Here is a 19341-nt window from a genome sequence, read left to right as displayed (position 1 = left end):
TGATATTGCCTACACTCCTTTGTTTTCATGGTCTTTAACCCAAAGTTCCATTTCTCTTAAGACCAGCTGTCCGTTTTTTTGGTTGTTTTTAATTTTTATTATATTTTTATTGATTTCAGAGAGAAAGGGAGAGGGATAGAGAGAAACATCAATAATGAGAATCATTGATTGGCTGCCTCGTGCACGCCCCCTACTGGGGATCAATCCCGCAACCCAGGCATGTGCCCTTGGTTGGAATCGAACCTGAGACCCTTCAGTCCACAGGCCGATGCTCTACCCACAGAGCCAAACTGGTTAGGGCCCAGCTGTCCCTTTAAATACCATTCCAGTAGCCTTGGGCTTCAGCCTTGGAAGAATACCTCTGTAGCACTCCTGAGGCGGGAATTACGGTCTTGAGAGCTGGCATCATGTTTAACCTGGTGTTTATTTTATTCTCCTGAGCTTTTCACGAGTGGCCTCCAAAGTCCTCGCCTTGGGAGCATGTTAGTCCATTATCAGCTCTCTTTTCTTTTCTCGTTACTCAAATGCTTCCAAACCAGTAATACTGGGGATTTCCACTGAATGGTTGGAATTGATAAAGCAACCACTTGTTGCACAGAGAGCTTTGTTGCAGAAGTATCCTTTATTGAACTTTCAGTGCTGTTTATCCCATCTTTCTCTAGGCCAGAAGCCTTTTAAAAAGTCCCTAAGAGGCTCAGATGCTCTAAGCGAGACGAGCTCAGTCAGTCACATTGAAGACTTAGAAAAAATGGAGCACCTGTCCAGTGGGCAGGAACAAGAGGCCCTGGAGGCTAACAGCCCTGAGCAACACCCAGGGGCTCCCGCCCCTCAGGAAGCCGAGCAGACTGGAACCTTCCAGAACAGAGCCCAGGGCCCAGAAGATGACCGCCCACAGGTAGAAGAACCGGAAAACTTAAGATAAAATTCAGTGTTTGGTTTGAGACTGTACTGAATATTGTGTCATGGAAGATAAAGTTATACTGAAAATGTGAACTGTGCCACATGCTAATACAAGAGAAATTACTGTTATTTGTGCTTTAACTGGCTTTTTGCACATGTATGTGCAAAAAAATCAGGGTAACTGATTTGTCTAATTTAATGCGTACAGAGAACTGTTGTTTCTGTCTATCCAACTGTAGTAATAATTCCCCCCAAGTTACCGTAAACACTTTTTATTCACAAAGAACACTCAGAATGTCAAGTGTCTGCCACTTGAAACACATGCTTTTATCTTGTAAACATAAATTATTAGTTACACAGAACTTCCTGGTAAGACAGCTTTCTTTAGACCTCTCCAGGTTCTCTGCTATGCCACTGCAGGGAGACAGACAACCTTCCTTTGCCATCTATTTTAGTAGGCGTTTAGTTTGATCAGGTTGCAATATACAGCTGGATCGTGCTGGCTTGAAGGAGAATGGGTTTCAATGGAATTGTAAATAAGAGTGTCAGAAGCCCTCTTGCCATCCCCAACCGCTGCTTTCCCGGAGACGTAAGTACGGACTGTGTCCACTCAGGCTGTGGCAGGCTATCCAGCAAGGTGACTGGGCAGTGCTTCTGTCTGTGACTTTCCTTTGCCACAATCCATTTTTCCCTTTATATACTATTTCTAAACTAACTAAATGATTCCTCTATTAAGAGAAACTGTAAAAACTCTTCTTGACCATATATATGTATATTTTTAAATATTGGTAAAGCTTTTAAATTGGCACAAGAGAACAAACTGTGCTCATTTCTATGTTTAATATCTGAAAACCTAATAGATGCTACTCCTAAAAGCCTAATATTAAACATGCTGTGTAGCACCCAGTTAAATTTAAATTCTAAAATAAGTATACTTTTGACCTGTTTCACATGGGAGCTTCCATAGGTTTGTTCCACTAGCAGCTCACCCCTTTAGGCCCAACACACAAATGAGAGAGAGAAAAGTAACCTTTCTCAGGCTGACCAAGCCAGACTACTGCTTAAATAACTGGTTAGCCCTTCCATGACTGCCCCTGTCTACTTTTCCAGAGGACGGCACCCCTTCACTCACCACAGGCAATGGCCCGTGCCTTCCAGTCCAGCAGTCAGGCTTGAGAGACGGTGAGACGGTGGGAATTTACCCTGGGTTTGTGGACTGTAGTATTGGAAGCCTTAGTTATACCACAGTAAGCCTATAATCACACTCTGATTTGATGTGATTTCTGACATCTGGCATTTGTCAAAATGCAATTTCCCTTTTTCTTTGTGTGTGTGTGCAGATGATTAAACAAAGTCTTCCCTGTTTATTTGGTGCAATGAAGTAAAGCAGATAAAATGGGGGAAGGGGAAATTATCACCTTTAACAAGATTAATTTTTAAATGTTTTTATATATATATTTGGAATTGTTAAATTTGTTTTGCTGAAACAGAATTTCACCCTTGAGATACTATTTGGATGTTGGTTTCAATAAAGGTTCTTGAAATTGTTCCCAGTGAGTTCGGTTCATAAATCTTACTATCAGTCAAGCATAGCCACTTCCTTTTGGATAGACAGAAACTTCAGAAAAATAAAGATTTCTGAAAAATGTAACTTGCACAATAATCACAATTTGGGGCATTTTAATGACTTAATACCTAAAAGAACAGATTTATCAGTGGTTTTGTATAATACTCAGATTAAGTTTATTCTCATGAGAAATTATCTATTTTAGAGATAATTGTAATGCAGGACAGTGAGATCAAATCCTGTTTGTCTTTCTGAACCTTCCATCTCATTCATCTAGAAGTACATTTATATCAGTTTGGATTTGATGCTTCTAAAATATTTTGGGGTCAAAAAAAACCAAACACCACCCTCAGTGAGATGTATAAATTCTGACTGAACTTTATTGCATTTTAAATACTGTTTTTAAAGCAGACTCAATTATAAATTTCCCTTTATTCACTAATTTTGTAGAATTAGAATTACCTAAATAACTGAAATGGCTGTCATAGAATAGTGAGCAGGTGGCTTCTCCTCTGCCCCTTATCACTAACCAAAAAGCAACAGCTGGATGTCAACTTTCTAGCAAAGCAAAAAGTAACAAATGCCTTTGCCAAAATAAGATTTTATTTTGAAAGTCATTTGAAAGACACTAAGACTCAACGGATGTAGATTCCAAATTAATATTCTGTCCAACCCCCACCAATGGTCTCTCTGTCATGCCAAAAAGTTGCTTTCTTTGGTAATTCCTATTTTTAGCTTCTTGTAGAAAGGACCTTTTCCCATAAGCCATCTTCATTTTTTTTGTAGAGCAGAGCTTTATTTCCAGGAAATAGTGTGTTTGTTGGAGATGGGTATTTTTTTAAAAACATCAAGGTTGTTCTAATATGTTCAACAAAGTGGGGGGGCTCGGCCAGAGGTGAAGTGGAAAGGTTCTGGAAAAACAAGATATGAGGCATGAGAGAAGAACCTCTCGCTGTTCCCTACTTTGATAAAGATGACAAATATTCGTGTGTTCCTTGAACATTAATCAGGATGTTCTCAGTCCACTCTATAAACACATGCAAATTGTAAAGTTACGTAAGAACAGGTGTACTGGGTTCATGAGAAAAGAGCAGTTGGTTGCTTACTACTTCACCTATGCAAGTGTCTACCCAGGACATTGCTTATCTCCATTGATACAAAAGTTAAGTGGGGTCTGCCAGTGGCATCCTAAAAATAAATACTACCCAATGAAGGGGGGGAAGCAGCTATAATTTAGTCTAAACCCTTTTCTTTCTTACAGATGAGGAGACCAGGGTCCAGAGAGTTAAGATTTGCCCACCTTGTAAATTCTCACCTCTAGTATTTGCTTATCATCTTGCTGCAACCAGAAATCCACATGTGGAAATGGCACCCAGGAATACGGTCCTATACGAAGTTGTTCTGTCTTTGCATCGTAAATACTAACCATCTGAAAAGAACATTGCAAGGATAGATTTTAAGGAATGCTATCAGCTTCTCACACCCTACCATTAAAGCATGCTCCAGTGTAGTCTAGCACTTAAGGCATTTACCTGAATGATAAGCTTCTTTACAATTATGTCTCCTAATAACAATACTTACTGAATACTTCCAACTGTCGGGTACTGCACTTTGTGGGTAACATGCATTATTTTGTTTAGTCTTGACAACAATCCTGCATGAAGATGGCATTTCCCCCATTTTGGTTGGAAACCTGAGGCTCAGAGAGCTGGGGCACACAGCCCACAGTCCCATTTCCAGTAAGTGTCAGAGCTGGGCCTCAAACCCAGCTGTCTGACTGAAGTCCATGTTCCTCATGGCTACATAAAACACTGCCTTGTTATTTATACCCAAGTAACTAAGTTACCTTGCAACTTTACAAAAGCCTGCTGCCCCATCAAAAGAAAGGAAAAACAATTTGTAAAAATGCTAATTTACCAAATGACCAACTAACTCCCTAAATTCTCAAATTTGTCAATGGTCATAGTCAGCTTACCCACGAATGTTCTATTTTGGTTACTGAGATTAAAATATATTCTGAGTATTAGCTAAATCAAGGCTATGATACTACTTGAGAAATTATAAAAGGAACTCTAAAAATGTTAAAGGGTTGGCAAAACAGGTCACTCTGAATCCAAACATTATTTTCCAGTGAAACTGTCAGCATTTCATGAATGAGCAGATCTCTTTTGGGTGCTTTGAATGTGATTTCTATTTTTTTCACAGTTTTACACACATTTTTAAGGGATTCTTTCACCTATCGGGGCATGCAGGTCTTGGGTTTTTATTTTTCTAACTTTTAAAATTAAAATATTATTTAGCCCAGCGGATGTGGCTCAGTGGTTGAGAGTCAACTCACGAACCAGGAGGTAACAGTTCGATTCCCGGTCAGGGCACATGCCTGGGTTGCAGAATCGATCTCCAGTAGGAGATATGCAAGAGGCAGTCGATCGATGATTCTCTCTCATCATCATTGATGTTTCTGCCTCTCTCCCTCTCCCTTCCTCTCTGAAATCAATTACAACAAAACACATATTTAAAAAATGTTATTTAGCCCTAGCTGGTTTGGTTCAGTGGATAGAGCGTCTGCCCGTGGACTGAAAGGTCCCGGGTTCGATTCCGGTCAAGGGCATGTACCTCAGTTGCAGGCTCCATCCTGGCCCTGGTCGGGGGGTGTGCAGGAGGCAACCAATCAATGTGTCTCTCTCACATCAATGTTTCTCTGTCTCTTCCCCCTCCCTTCCACTCTCTCTAAAAATCAATGGAAAAAATATCCTTGGGTAAGGATTTTTAAAAAATAATAAAATAAATATAAAATAAAAAGATCACTTAAAATGTTATTTAATTAAAAAGCACCCTAAGGCAATCAGACTTTTAAATTGATTTGATCGGTCTTTTGATCAGTTCATTCCAGCAGATTGTTCTTTAGCTATTTGGTCCAAAGGAGTATATGATCTGAGGTACAAAGGGGAGACACTTCTTTTCCCCTTCTTGGCTCTTTCTTTGTAGAAATTTTACAGGTAAAGTTCTTACAAAAGTAAAAGGGGTTCCTTCTCTTTGGATTGAATGCTAGAGGTTCACATTACCTCCCCTATACCTTCCAGGCAGAGAATTGGGGTCCTGAGCTTATAACCTAAAAGCACTCAGAAAAACAGAGAGGGGGGGAGGGAGAGGGAGAGAGAGGTGGCCCCTGATTAATTCACAGCTTTAAAGAAGCTGACATGAACTTTTCATATCTAAGGTCTATAAGGCTTTGGAGTTTGATGCCCTTTTTTTCCTTAACCCCTTAACACAAACATGATTCCAAACTCACTGGTCCTCCTGTTAAAGCTCGGGCAGCACGCAGCTCCTCCTCCGGACCGCGATCTTGGAAGGAGGCTCTGTAGATCTCTGCAGTTTTAACGTTGACAGCTGTCAGAACAACAGGATGACTGAGTTGATGAAAGACAAACATGGGAAGATTGCACAGGCCTACAGTTCTCCCACCATACATAATAGAATATGGATACGTCTCTCAAATACAGAATAGAAGGAAAACTGAACAAAATTACTCTTAAGTGCCTGTAGCTTCCTCCTTCCTGGAAAGGGACAATGCAATCTTTTAGCCAAGTACCTCACTCAAAATGGCTGAGACCTGAGCTGAACTAGGTTCTGTAAGACTGTTCCAAACCAAGAGCCGGCCCAACAGGAAGACAATCTCTTCAGGCAGGCGCGTGGCAAGGCCTTCCTGGTCAGCCCTGTGGCCAAACGTGTCCGCAGGTGGCTGGGGGTAGAGGGCCTGTGATGATGGCCAAGTCTGGTGTTTTTGTTTGTTTCCTAATTTTTACTGCGCATTTCAAATATGTACGTTACAGAAAACAAAATAACACACATCTGTGTACCCACCACACAACTAAATACATGAAGTATTACAGACAAGGTAGAAGCCCTCTGCATACAGCCTATTTCATCCTATACCTCTGGAGTCTTAGGGACCATCCTGAAAGGGTGGAAGTTTCTGGATTTTCTCTAATCTGATCGTTTTACTTTCCTTCTCGATCAAAACCTTACTTGATTCCCTACATGTAAGAAAATTATGCTCCACTCCAGCCCCCGGAGCCCTGGCTGGAGAAAAGCACAGCTGGCCACCTCGGGAGAGAAGAGCGCACTAACACTCCCATTGCTGGTGGCGCTGTCCATGCTTTGCATGTGCTTCCTGGCTTTCTCCTCCCAGTCTGGATGTGGACATTTTCTCTCTTTCGAAGATAATGCTTAGAGAAGATCAGCTACTTGCCCAGGGTCCCCAGCAAACACAGCGGAACTAAAGCTGTGACATACTGACATCAGTGGCTCACTAGTTCCTTTCACTGGAGCCTGCCTTGTCAACATGTGGCCAGTTTCCAACCCTCAGATAAACACTACTCACCAATGCCATAAATGATTGGAAAGTGGTTTTCGTTTTCTTCCCGGTCATTTAATTCTAACAAACAAACAAAAATTTTTTTAAGATCCAATTTTTAAGGAACACTAAACAATTGCTTTCATTTTGTAAAATAGAGGCCCCACTGCTAAAGCGGGGAACAACAGACCACAAAAGGGACTGTTTTCCTGTTTCCTTGCTGAGTCCCAGAGCACTCGGGTTTATAATGAACAAACGGCCACCTCCAGAGGTAGGGCTCCCAGCCATCTACATGCTCAGCAATCTACCACACAAGGTGGCAGCTCCCACCTGGGGTGTGGCCCCTTCTCCTGCCCAGTACAGACAGGCTTCTGAAAATCCCAGGGAAGGAAAGATGAGTGACACTGAAGCAGGTCAGCATCTCAACCGAGGCTGCATAGGATTTGGACACTGGGCAGGAGGGAAAGCCATTCCAGCAGATGGGAAAGCTAGAACAAAAGTTAGCAAAGCATCGGCAAATTGTGTCTTCTGTGACTGAGCTACTGAGGCTAGGTCCTGCTTTAAGAGGGAGGGCAAAACATCCCTGGCATCTACACTTCATTTTGGGAAGGATGGCAGAACTTACCTGTCACACATAATGTCACTAAGTGAATGTCATCTTCTTGTCTGTCAAATTCACCTACAATTAGAATTTTAAAACAGGATGTCAAAAAAGTTCCTTTAATTAGCAGAACATATGCTGAGCAAGTCAAGAAGGAGACGGAGGGACGGAAGCCAGCTGAGCCATCTCTGTTCTAACACCCTTTCAGCCACCACCTGGCTTACCAGGCCTGCCAAGTTATAGCCATGTTCCTAGCCTCAAGCCCAAAGAAAACTGAGTCCAAGGCTTTCCATTTCTCTCTTCATTTGGAGAGGTTTGGGAGGATAAAATGACTCTAAAGAGTTTTACTCTTCCTAAGTAACTATTTTTCCTGATATCATAGTCATAAAAAATTTGATCACTGCCCTGGCTGGTTTGGCTCAGTGGATAGAGCGTCGGCCTGTGGACTGAAAAGTCCCGGGTTCGATTCCGGTCAAGGGCACGTGCCTGGGTTGCGGGCTCGATCCCCAGTGGGGGGCGCGCAGGAGGCAGCTGGTCAGTGATTCATTCTCTCTCATCATTGTTGTTTCCACCTCTCTCTCCCTCTCCTTTCCTCTCTGAAATCAATAAAAATGTATTTAAAAAAAAATCTGATCACTGCAAAAATTTGGAAATACAGGAGAGTATAAGGAGTAATGGGTTTTTAATGGTAGAAGTATATGGATTTTAATGCCCATAATCTCAGTTAATACGCTGTGTATTCCATGCTTTTCCATGCACAGCTAAGCTCATAGCATGTAGACATTTTATATTTAACAGCTACATCATTATTCCTTTACTAATGAACATTAGATAATTTCCTGTTGGAAATGTTCTACTGTCCATCTACCTTTGGGCATAAATTCTGTACACATTTCAGATTACTTTCTTAGAATAGATTCCCAGAAGGGGAATTACTGGGTCCAAGGATATGAGTCTTTTTAAGACTTTCCCATGATGCCAAATTGCTTTCCCAGCAGGTTGTACCAATGTGTATATTCCAGTACTGTGTCAATTTGTTACCTCACTCCTCATGGTTAACACAGAACAATGTTTTTGAAAAAAATACTTGCTCATTGAGTAGGAAAAATATGGTATGATCGGTGTTCTCATTTTCTACGTATTAAAATGGACATTTCTTCCTGGAGGGTGGTTCTGTTTTTACATAATTCAGAGTATATCAACTGCTGTCTTAAAAAAAAATCTTGTCCCATCCCATTAACCCCTGAAAATGTAGCTGTGTGCCGTTAGTCTTTATGTCAGATTCCAAGCTGAGCAGTTTATGTCACTCCAGGAAGGTGTGCCCCTCTTGTGTCCTCACTGGGACTTATAGCCAAGCAAAAATAGGTACAAATTTTTATCAAATTTGGGGGGGGAAACAGGGAACTTACTAAGAAGTTGATGAGTAAGTTTTTGTGACAACTGCCTATCGTCACTGAAGCCGCCCACGAGGTGCACTTCCAGCCTGGCAAAGAGATGGGACTGTGGTCAGAGGCCAGCACAAGGCAGCGACTGTGCACTGGTTTTGCTTTAAATGGTGTTTCTCAGCTTCAGTAAGCCCTCGCTCTACAGGAGCGCTTCTAGGCCATGCTTGAGCCTTCATGCACACAGAAGATACCTGTGTGCTCCCTGCGGTACATGGGGAGGCTGCCAAGGCCAGGCAAGCTTCTGGGGATCCTGCCCAGGAACCCTGATGGCTGAGCGTATTTCTGCCTTACCACAAATATGATGCCGCTTGATGCAGGGGGTGAGGAACTCTGCTCAGGAAAAATATGCCTCTACACACTGTTTACCCACCCAAAGCAGGATACCTCTGAAAACCTCTTCAATGTCTTCGCCAAAGAGGAACTGGGTGGAGGAGTGGGAGGGGAAGACAGCTTACGCTGCATAGCCCGTTTTGTGGAGGGCCTGCAGTGGACCTTCCACAGTGCTGTCTCCCCTAATGCCCTCCTCTCCTGGAAAGACAGGAATGATCATCTCCCTCCCACAGAGGGAAACTGAGTCTCTGTCTAAAGCACATGCTTATTATCCACTGTGTTCCCCTGAACGTTAGCTGCATGAGACAGAAAAAAGTGTTCTTGGAGTTAAATAATTTGGGGAAATCTTGCCCAATGTAACCCCTCCCTAGGAATCACAGTTCACACTAGCAAAGAAAAGCCCTAAGAAGTCCAACAGGTGGAAAAAAATAAACTTTGTTTAGCCGTGTTGTCTGCTACATACCTGTGCACAGCCTAAAACAACCTGGGGACAAGTGCTTTGGAAAGTGCAGTTGTAGCCCTTAGCTGGTTTTGTTCGGTGAATAGAGTGTCAGCCTGTGGACTGAAGGGTCCCAGGTTCGATTCTGGTCAAGGGCATATGCCTGGGTTGCTGGCTCAATCCCCAGTGGGGGGCATTCAGGAGGTAGCCAATCAATAATTCATTATTGATGTTTCTATCTCTCCCTCTCCCTTTCTCTCTGAAATAAATAAAAACATACTAAAAAAAAAATTAAAGAAAGTGCAGCTATATTTCACATGGACATGAGGAATGAACTGGACTCTCTAAGAAATCAGCACAGGGCCAAGCATCAAGTGGTCTCATAATGAACATTTAAAGTAAGAGGAGCCGAAACCGGTTTGGCTCAGTGGATAGAGCGACGGCCTGCGGACTGAAGGGTCCCGGGTTCGATTCCGGTCAAGGGCATGTACCTTGGTTGCGGGCACATCCCCAGTGGGGGGTGTGCAGGAGGCGGCTGATCCATGTTTCTCTCTCATCGATGTTTCTAACTCTCTATCCCTCTCTCTTCCTCTCTGTAAAAAATCAATAAAATGGCCGAAACCGGTTTGGCTCAGTGGATAGAGCGTCAGCCTCCGGACTGAAAGGTCCCAGGTTTGATTCCGGTCAAGGGCATGTACCTTGGTTGCGGGCACATCCCCAGTTGGAGGTGTGCAAGAGGCAGCTGATCGATGTTTCTCTCTCATCGATGTTTCTGACTGTCTATCCCTCTCCTCTCTGTAAAAAATCAATAAAATATATTTTTAAAAAAAGTAAAAAAAAAAAAATCAATAAAATGTATTTTTAAAAAAATAAAGTAAGAGGAGCAGAGGTCACCATGGCTTTGCTCGACACTGGGCCACAGGGTGCAGCAAACCTTCCAGAGTGACCAAATCAGTTCCATGAACAGACCAGGGATATCTCACAACTGCGTTCCGAGAATCACGGAGTTGGCCTGTGGCCAGATCCAGCTAAGTAATCGAGGGCCCAATGCAAAGTCCATTCTGTGACTGCAGAGGCTGCACGCCTGTGAAGCTGGCCCAGCCCGTGTCAGCAACACAGGCAGAAGTAGAATTACATTTAAAAACTGATCTGTGTTGTACTAGTGAAATTGACAGAGGCTTTTTTTAAACCTCTGGGATTCTAAGAACTTGCATATGAATGGACTAGTTCATTCAATGGCTGCATTAGGCTTCAAGTAAAATGAGAGCAAAGTCTGCAAAGTCGGCCTGATGAGAGAGGAAGGAGAGGGGCCAGGGGAGTGAGCACAGGTCAGACTGCCATGGGCCCACCACTAACTAGCTGTGTGACTCCGGGTCAGCTGAGTGTGTCAGCAGCTGTGGAAAGGTGGTTACACTTCCTGTAACTGGTGAGAGGGTTAGATGCTGTGATGGACAGCCAGGTCAGACATCAGCTCTTGTAAGGAATCCCTGGTGAAATCACTGTTTTGCTGACATTTAAAACTGTACCCCTAGTCCCTCAGCCGTCTCCCGTTCCTTCCCTGCCTTGTTTTTTTCCACAGTCCTGTCTACCATTTAACATCCTACTTTGCTTACTGAATGTCTCCATGCTTTACAATATGAACACCGTAGGGGCAGGTTTGGTGTACGCTGTCCACTGCTATGTCCTTGGCACCTATAACAAGTTCTTGCTCATACAGAGCATTCAATAAATAATTGCTGAAGGAATAAATGAATGGATACTACATCTGGGGTATAACAAAGCAATGTCTGATATATGAACATCTAAAAATACATTACTGAACATAAAACTACAGGTGAAAGGTCAAACCTTCCATTTACAATCCAGCATTGTTTCCCTGCCTGTACCCATCACCCACTCACTCACTCACCAACTAGGACAAGGGGCCACGCTGTGCCAAGCTCCGCTCCAGGGGAACAGACAGCCACTGTGGTAGTGACAGTCTGTGTTTCTGTAACAGCTTCCACAGAGGTTTCCTCTACACAAGGGTGCAAAGTTCCCGATATCAAAGAATAGTAGCGTGGAGCTCACCTTCCACATTGAGCGTGGTCAGAAAAGGATTTTATGGAGTTCATGATCAAGGGGACCTCAGCTTTGGTGTCAGTTCCATCACAATGTGTCAAGCAGGTTGCCCCATTACCTGAAGAACAAGGGTGAGATGACTCATGTTATTCCCGATGAGAACTCAGTAAGCAAGCCAACTCAATTCCTGTCCATTTGGACCACCTCATCTTTGAATATCCTGTAAGGAAAAATAGAAGCTGTGCTGCCCAGCCAACCCGTTCTGACCAGGGCACAGGGAGGTACCATGCAGACCAGAGAAAAGGTGAGCGGAGTCAGGTTTCCAGTAGGACACCAGGACACTCAAATCGAGAAATTAATGGTCCCAAACTTGGTTGGTTTAAATAATGATTTCCTTTATCTCTCTCGCCATACCTGTGTGCCTCAGGACCACAATGTGACAAGTGGTGGCATCATCAGAACCCAGAATGGAGATGGAGCCTGTTTAAAAAAGAAATAAAATAAAATATCCAATAGCCTTTTGGGATAACGCCCAATTCACTGCTTCCTAACCTACCATCCTTTGGGGAGGTCACTGCAAGCTCTCTTTGCTGAACATACAGAAGGCCCTGGGGTCCCACTTGTTGAACAGACTGACCTCTGAGAAGTCTGGCTCTTTCCTGTTTAATTAAAAAAAAATAAAATAGTGATGGAAATTAGTGAGGATTGAGTAACTAGAGAGGTGGAGAGAGCCAAAGTGTGCCCTAAGTGGGAAATACACACTTATAGGTCTGAGCTGTGTGTATTATTTGACAGAAAGGCTAAACTAAAAAGATAGCAGTAACTATCATGTGGAACAATGCAAAAAGCAACAACAAAGTCCTATTCTTTTTTATCCTATAAAACAAGATTTTAGTGTCTATGGAATAAGATGCAAAAATCCTTTTTCACAGTTCCTTACTGAAGAATAGGAGGCTCCTCACGATTTTACAATTGTAAAGAGAATCAGACTGTATGGCCTAGTGGATCAGTGGATCAGAAACCACATCCCCTCTTTCCTTTCTTTAAAGAAGTAGAGGGGTTAAGATCTTCCCTATCCCCTAATCTGGTAATCCTACTCCTGGAAATCTGTAATGAGAAAATAATCCAAAATCCCTGTGTTATTTAGGATGGCAAAAAGCTGGGAGCAGCAACAAGAAAGATAAATAAATTGTGCAGAACCAACTCACAACTACTAATTGTACGGTCATGGAAAATGAGGACTATGGGAAAATAGCTTTGAAATGTACAATGAAAAGCAAGATGCAAAAGTATAAAAATTTAAAGCTATAAATATACTGTTAATACAACAATGCTAAAACATGACTATACCTAGGAAAAATTAAATATCCAATTTAATTCTGGAAGGAAACTCACCAATATGAGCATGGTTGTTAGAACAGGGCAAACTCAAGTAATTTAACTGGTGTTTTTTCTCTATTCTCTAAATCTCCTATGATATAGTTGTGTTATTATTAAAGTAGGAAACCAAAAATGAGCAAATCTATGAAAAGAATAGATTAATATTAGGTGTCTACATTTTGTCTAAATGAATATTTGTATAAATTCTTATGCAGTAAACCTGGGGGGAAAAAATCAAGTGGTTAAATTCTTGAATGAAAACTGAACTACACATTTTTTCCCAAAAAAATGTCAAATTGATACAACCCTAAGTATCATAATTTCCTTACTTGCAACAAATAAACTCAATGAAAAAATTCTTATCCAGATGTGTAATATAGTGTATTGTCTAGACTGGAGAATGTTTTTATAGTCTTACACAGGCTTCTTGCCATATATCATATTGGTGAGAATTTAAGTTAGTACTTACTAAAATAGATATAAAAAGGCATAATGACCAGCTTGATGAATTATACAGTGTCTACTTTTTAATAAACTCCCATTAATTGGAAGCAAAACAGCAATTAGAATGAGACCAGCCCTCAATTTAAGAAAGGAATTGAACATTAAGTGAACTGCAATGAAGAATTGGATCTGCCTGGCACCTTTGCCTGCTGTAGAAGTCAATGAGAAATAAATGTGGCCGATTGTTCTGAAACTCAAAACACTCATCAGGGAGCACTTTCCATTTTCATCCACTTCTCAGCTCACCTCAATTCAAAATAACAAAGGAGAATACAGAATTTCCTTTTTATCACCCCTTTAATACTTACCTTAACTTTGTTCTTTTGGGAAAGGGAGAGGGAAGAGTAAAGGCAAATTTTTACCATTTCTTTCCATAACTGGGTCACCATCCAAAAGCAAAGCTACTTGTGAGATTTGATTATCACTTTCATACCCAAGACCAAAAATCAGGTCTTTTTTGACATAGCTCAGAGAAAAGCACCATGGACTATTAGAGGAGAGACTGCCACAAGGCAGAAATGGTATGCTGCTTCTGTCTTCCACTTAAAGAAATAAAAAAAAGTTTAGCCAAAGTTCTCTGGGGGAAAACCCACAGCCAGCACTACCTTATAAACTCACACCCTTTCTGATATAAAAATAGCCTCAGCTTCCTCAACTTTTGCTTTTCTCTGGACACTAAGATTCACTTTTAAAAAATATCTTTTCCATCGGTCTTTCTGTGCAACACCTCACCCTCAGTTCCCATTCCAAGCCAATGGTACGGGTCTCTTAACCCAGGGGTCAGCACTCCCTTTCCTGAAAGGGGCCAGGGCTTTACAGACTGCACTGTAGCGTGAAAGCAGCACAGCCCCACGTAAACAAAAGGCTGTAGCTGTGTCCCCAAAAACCTTATTTATGGGAAATACCAAAATCTGAATTTCATATAATTTCACGTCACCAAATAATCTTTTGGTTTTTCTCCCACCCTTTAAAATTTAATGTTAAAGCTTGCAAACTACCCACAAACAGGATTTGGCTTGTGCCTATAGTTCACTGACCCCTGGGTTAGCCTATCACTTAGCTGTACCCTCGAGGATGATCACTGAACCCTCACTCCTGCTGCATATTGTCAGTTCTTCCTTCAAAAACAGGAGAGCAGGTCTAACGGGGCTTTGTGAACTGCAAAGCATGCTGTGTAAGAAATTATTAACAGGTACAGCTCTCAAAACTGAGCCTTCTTCCCACTTGTGCTACCTTATTCCAGTCCTCCATGGTCTCACATCTGAATTCCTGCCACAGAATTTAGGAGCGGAAGGTAGACAGCAAGACAATGGAGTCCCCTGCCTTTCACCGGCTGACCTTGGGCATGCTCCTGACTCTGTGCTTCCACCTCCTCCTCTGGAATGGGGATGCTGCTGACCACTCCTTAGGTTGTGTGAGGATTAACGGAGAGCAGGTTTGTAGGGAGTGGCTGTCACCATTCCTCATCCGTTTCTTGGATCCCCAAGGTCTCCCTTGCCCACTCTATCCTCCCTGATGGCTGCCAGAATTACTGCTTCAAAACACTGGTTTTGTTACATCACTCTCCTCTCAAAAAAACACACACCACCTTTCTGAGCCCAGCAATTTCATTTGAAGGAATAATTATGGGGTTTAGAACGATTTAGCTCTGTGACTTTTCATAATGAAAGATTGTAAGTACCTTACATGCTTAAAAGGAGGAAGAGAGAGTTACAGTGCATTCATATAGTGGAATTCTACAGAACCAGTTAAAAAGGTGTTGCAGGACTGGTTAAGGGCAAAGACTCTACACAGTGCCGCCGATGGAACTTCCTGCAGTGATGGCAACATCTGTGTCGGTGCTGTCTCGTCCAGGAGCCAGTAGCCACAGGTGGCTGTCGAGCACTTGACACGTGGTTAGTTCGACTGAGGAACTGATTTTTAAAGTTTATTTAATTTTAATTAATATAAATGTAAACAGCCACATGTGGTTGGTGGCTACCATACTGAACAGTGCAGCTGGAGACCAAGGCAGACGGCCAGGGTTCCAATCCAGGCTACACCACTTACGGGATGTGGGAACTTGGGCAACTTACTCAACCTCTCTGCCTCCCAGTCATCACCTGTAAAATGGGAACAGCACCAACACCTACTTCACAGGGCAGTGGTGCTCAGCAAGTTCCACTACATTACTGTTATTTCTTAAAAATGGACTTTAGCCCTAGCTGCTTTGGCTCAGTGTATAGAGCGCCGGCCTGTGGACTGAAGGGTCCCGGGTTCAATTCCAGTTAAGGGCACATGCCCGGGTTGTGGGCTCAATCCCCAGTAGGGGACGTGCAGGAGGCAGCCAATCAATGATACTCTCTCATCATTGATGTTTCTATCTCTCTCTCTCTCTCCCTTCCTCTCTGAAATCAATAAAAATATATATTTTTTAAAAACTGACTTTAGAGAGAGGGAGAGGAAGAGAGAGAGAGAGAAACATCGATTTGCTGTTCCACCTATTTACACATTCACTGGTTGGCTCTTGTGTGTGCCCTGACCAGGGTTTAAACCCGCAACCTTGGCATATTGGGATGACGCTGCATTACTATTATTATTGTTACTATTCTATGCTGGGCATAGCTAGGGAGAGGCTTATACTTGCTGGCAATTCTTACAACATACTGTTACATGAAAAAGACAGAGTATATAGTATGCTCTCGTTTTTAAAAGTACATCACACACAAAGAAAAACCTCTGTAAGAATATTTACTGAAATGTGAAGTGATTGTGGCCATAGATTATTTATTCTTCTTTTTGACATTTACATTTATTTATTTTTTACGAAGAGGATGTACTACTTATAGAAAAATAGTTAAATCTTTCCTTTCCCTCCACTGCTTATTTGTTGAAAGATCCATCCAAACCCCTCTAATCCAGGTCCGACCTACCTCTCCACTTATTTCCAGTCTGTCCCTTCCCTGCACCAAGGCAACGGGCAGTTCACCTGCCCTCAGGACCCTTCCTCCCCTCCCCGTCGGAGCACAGTCTAACTTGCCTAGCTAGAAAGCCGCCCCCTTCCCCTTTTCAAATCTCTCTTACCTCCATCCTCCTTCCCTCAGACTGTTGCAAGCGAACGTGACCGTCCCTCCTCCGTGTGCCTGTGATGTGAATTGGTCCCCACTATGAAGCCTTTCTAGGCCACGTCTCCCTAAATAGGCCAAGCCCCACATCCCCACCTCTCTCCACACTTAGTGTGCTGCCTTGGACACTGATCTTTCTAACTATTTGTCATATAAATTTTCAGACATAAAAGTGTCACCTAAATTTTTTCAGGTAGTTGGAATGTTTTCCCTTGGTGAGTCCTACTCCTGACTTCACTAGTTAATGGTGTGACAGCGACACAGTACAAGGAAAGGGCTTAGCACAATGCCCAGTGTCTGCTAAACGCTCAGTATGTGCTGACAACTATTACTACTGTTTTCTTGAAATGCAAGCTGAGAATCGCACAAAGCTGTCCCCTTTTCCCTGTCAGTAACTCCCCCTCATCCTTTGGGTCATCTGTTCACTCATTTATTTTTAAATATATTATATAATATATATATATATATATATATATATATATATATATATATATATATATATATATTTTATTTATTTATTTTTTATTTCAGGGAGAGGAAGGAAGAGGGAGAGAGAAAAACATCCATGATGAAAATAATTGATCCGCTGCCTCCTACAGGCCCCTTACTGGGGATCAAGCCGGAAAGCCTGGCATGTGCCCTGACCTGGAATCCAACCCTGACCTCCTGGTTCACAGGTCCACGCTCAACCACTCAGCCACACCAGCTGGGCTGTTCACTCACTGACGTAACAAATATCGACGGAAGCTTACATTCTGGGGGACAGATTAAGGAGCATAAACCCAAGTAGCATGCAGACAAAACAATTACAAACTGTACAACGGCTGCAGAGGGACTCTCAGGAATACCCCTCAGCCCACAGACCGGACCAGGCTTCTGTGCCTCACATCTCGGACGGAAAGGGGGCATTTTTTCTTTATGGCACTTAACAGTTTATGGTCTTTGAGTGGCTCTGTGATTAAAAACCATCCCCTCCCTAACCAGACGGTAAATGCCCCGGATGGCGGGGAAGCGGTGAACACGGGGCAGTGCCCAATGTATAGATTTAAGTAATCCCCCCTTAACTGGGGCAAGCGTGCGGTGTGGTCCCCAATCGTTTTTTTCCTTTTTAACAGTAAAAAAACCCTTTTTCAAACAGTGTCTGCATAAGCTTGGACCAAGGTTTCAGAGATCTATTTGAGGACAAAAGCAGGAAAACAAAACAAAACCCTGCCATCAGGGCGTGGTCCTCAACTCGGCCCAGCTGTGGAAACGCAGGGCCCTTTCTTCCGGCTAAAAATAGCTGGGGCCCCGTGCCCTGGTGGGGAAAGGAGGGGGTGCGGGAGGAGCCCGCCAGGGCACCCCTGCCCAAACGCTGCCCAAGCCCACCCTGGAATAACCTACCGCTTCCGGAGGACCCCAAAACGATGCGGCGTTCAGGCGGGGCGAGGATCCCCGCGAGTGCTAGTGAGCAAGGGCGGCTGCCCAGGTCCCCCTAAAGCGCCCAGTCCGGATTGGGGGCTGGGACAGCCCCGTCTGGGAACAGGGGGTCCCGGGGCGTCCTCAAGCCGCGGTGCTGTGCGACACTGGGCAAGTCACCTAACCTCTCTGGGCCCCCGTCCCCTCCCCCAGAGAAAAGGGGCCTCAGCAGATGCCCTCTAAGGTCCAAAGGCAAAAGCTCCACAGATGCCTCCAGCGCGGGCAGAAAGAAGGTCGCTGCCAGCGGCCGGGGGTGCCGCCAGCAGCACCTCAGCTGCGCCAAGTTTCAGTCTGTTTCGGGGCCGAGCGGGTGGTGGCGGCGGGGTGAGGAAGGCTCGGGTCCGCCTTGAAGCCCCCCGCCCGGGCCCTGCTCACCTCGAGAAGCGGGTGGGCTCGGACGAGGTCCGCGGCGGACTGCGGCAGCTGCACTCGCCGCCCCTCAACCAGCAGCGGCATAGTGGAGACGGCGGCCCCGGCGGTCCCAGGGAGGCGTCGGCCTCCCCCGCCACGGGCTGCCAGCCCCCGCCACGCCCGCCGCCCCCGCCTAGGGTGCCCCCGCGAAGCCCCGCGCCGCCGCGGGCGCCGCTGGGAAGTGGAGTCCGAGGAGACCGCACTGACCCAGGAGGGTGAGGAAATCTAGGGCGGGGCCGCAATGGCCCTTGGGAAGCGTAATCTAATGGCCAGGAAGAGGGGTGACGCCAGCCTCCTCCGCAAAGGGCGCTGGGAAATGTAGTCCTGAAAGCGTGGGGACGAAGGGAGGGAAGCTGCGCCCAACTTGAGAGCCTTTGCTCTCAAGAGCCTAGCTCAGTTCCCAGATCCGGTAACCTGCCCCGAGTGCGGGGTCTGAGGGCTCTCTGCTTGGGTTCACAACACGGCCCTACCACATCTAATCGTGCGTGATCTGGAGCAAGTCCCAGATGATATTCAGTGAATAATAAACGCACATGTATTAAACTGGGAAAATAGAGCCTAAACTTTGCTAGCTCCACATTGAGAAATCATCAGTTAACTACTGGCATCCAATAGGCACTCATAGATGTTAACGATCAGCAAGATACCAGGCAGTCCCTACTGAGGATAGGTACCCTGGTGCAAGGCTGGGGCTCTCTATTCTAAAACTTGGAAATACTGTATCACTCAAATAGATCCAATTCCACAAAACATCAACAAAAAGTAATTTTTAAAAAAGACGGAG

General features: G+C 44.0%; 2 protein-coding genes across 6 annotated transcripts in view; one reads left to right on the top strand and one right to left on the bottom strand.

Moving 5' to 3' along the window:
* Positions 1 to 3788, top strand: part of PDXDC1 (pyridoxal dependent decarboxylase domain containing 1) — a gene marked incomplete at its 3' end in the record, with an annotated part of 49539 nt that extends 45751 nt beyond the window's left edge. For 2 of the 3 annotated variants that reach the window (XM_079797375.1, XM_079797376.1), the window contains exon 23: positions 663 to 2449. In XM_079797375.1, coding sequence (XP_079653501.1) covers positions 663 to 922 — 260 coding nt within the window. Of the gene's footprint in view, positions 1 to 662; positions 2450 to 3728 lie in introns of those variants that run through there. The other variant, XM_079797377.1, reaches the window with a different exon arrangement.
* NTAN1 (N-terminal asparagine amidase) lies at positions 3049 to 18742 on the bottom strand. Of its 3 annotated transcripts, XM_079797450.1 has the most exons (10): positions 18522 to 18742; positions 12257 to 12359; positions 12115 to 12180; positions 11710 to 11818; positions 8835 to 8908; positions 7450 to 7503; positions 6852 to 6905; positions 5760 to 5857; positions 3783 to 3896; positions 3049 to 3378 (listed from the first exon to the last, which is right to left on the bottom strand). In XM_079797450.1, the coding sequence occupies exons 1-10, from the start codon at positions 18600 to 18602 to the stop codon at positions 3199 to 3201; spliced, it is 933 nt and encodes a 310-aa protein (XP_079653576.1). In that variant the 5' UTR covers positions 18603 to 18742; the 3' UTR covers positions 3049 to 3198. The 3 variants fall into 3 exon arrangements, with proteins under 3 accessions (XP_079653576.1, XP_079653578.1, XP_079653577.1); XM_079797452.1 differs by lacking the exon at positions 12257 to 12359 and having other exon boundaries at positions 18522 to 18585; XM_079797451.1 differs by lacking the exons at positions 12115 to 12180; positions 12257 to 12359 and having other exon boundaries at positions 18522 to 18677.
* Between the last annotated feature and the right edge of the window lie 599 nt (positions 18743 to 19341).

Source organism: Cnephaeus nilssonii (genome assembly GCF_951640355.1).
Source record: "Cnephaeus nilssonii genome assembly, chromosome: 2".
In the NCBI taxonomy this organism is placed as follows: Eukaryota; Metazoa; Chordata; class Mammalia; order Chiroptera; family Vespertilionidae; genus Cnephaeus; species Cnephaeus nilssonii.
The sequence above is the reverse complement of the archived record's forward strand: the minus strand, read 5'-3'. Positions and strand labels throughout refer to the sequence as shown.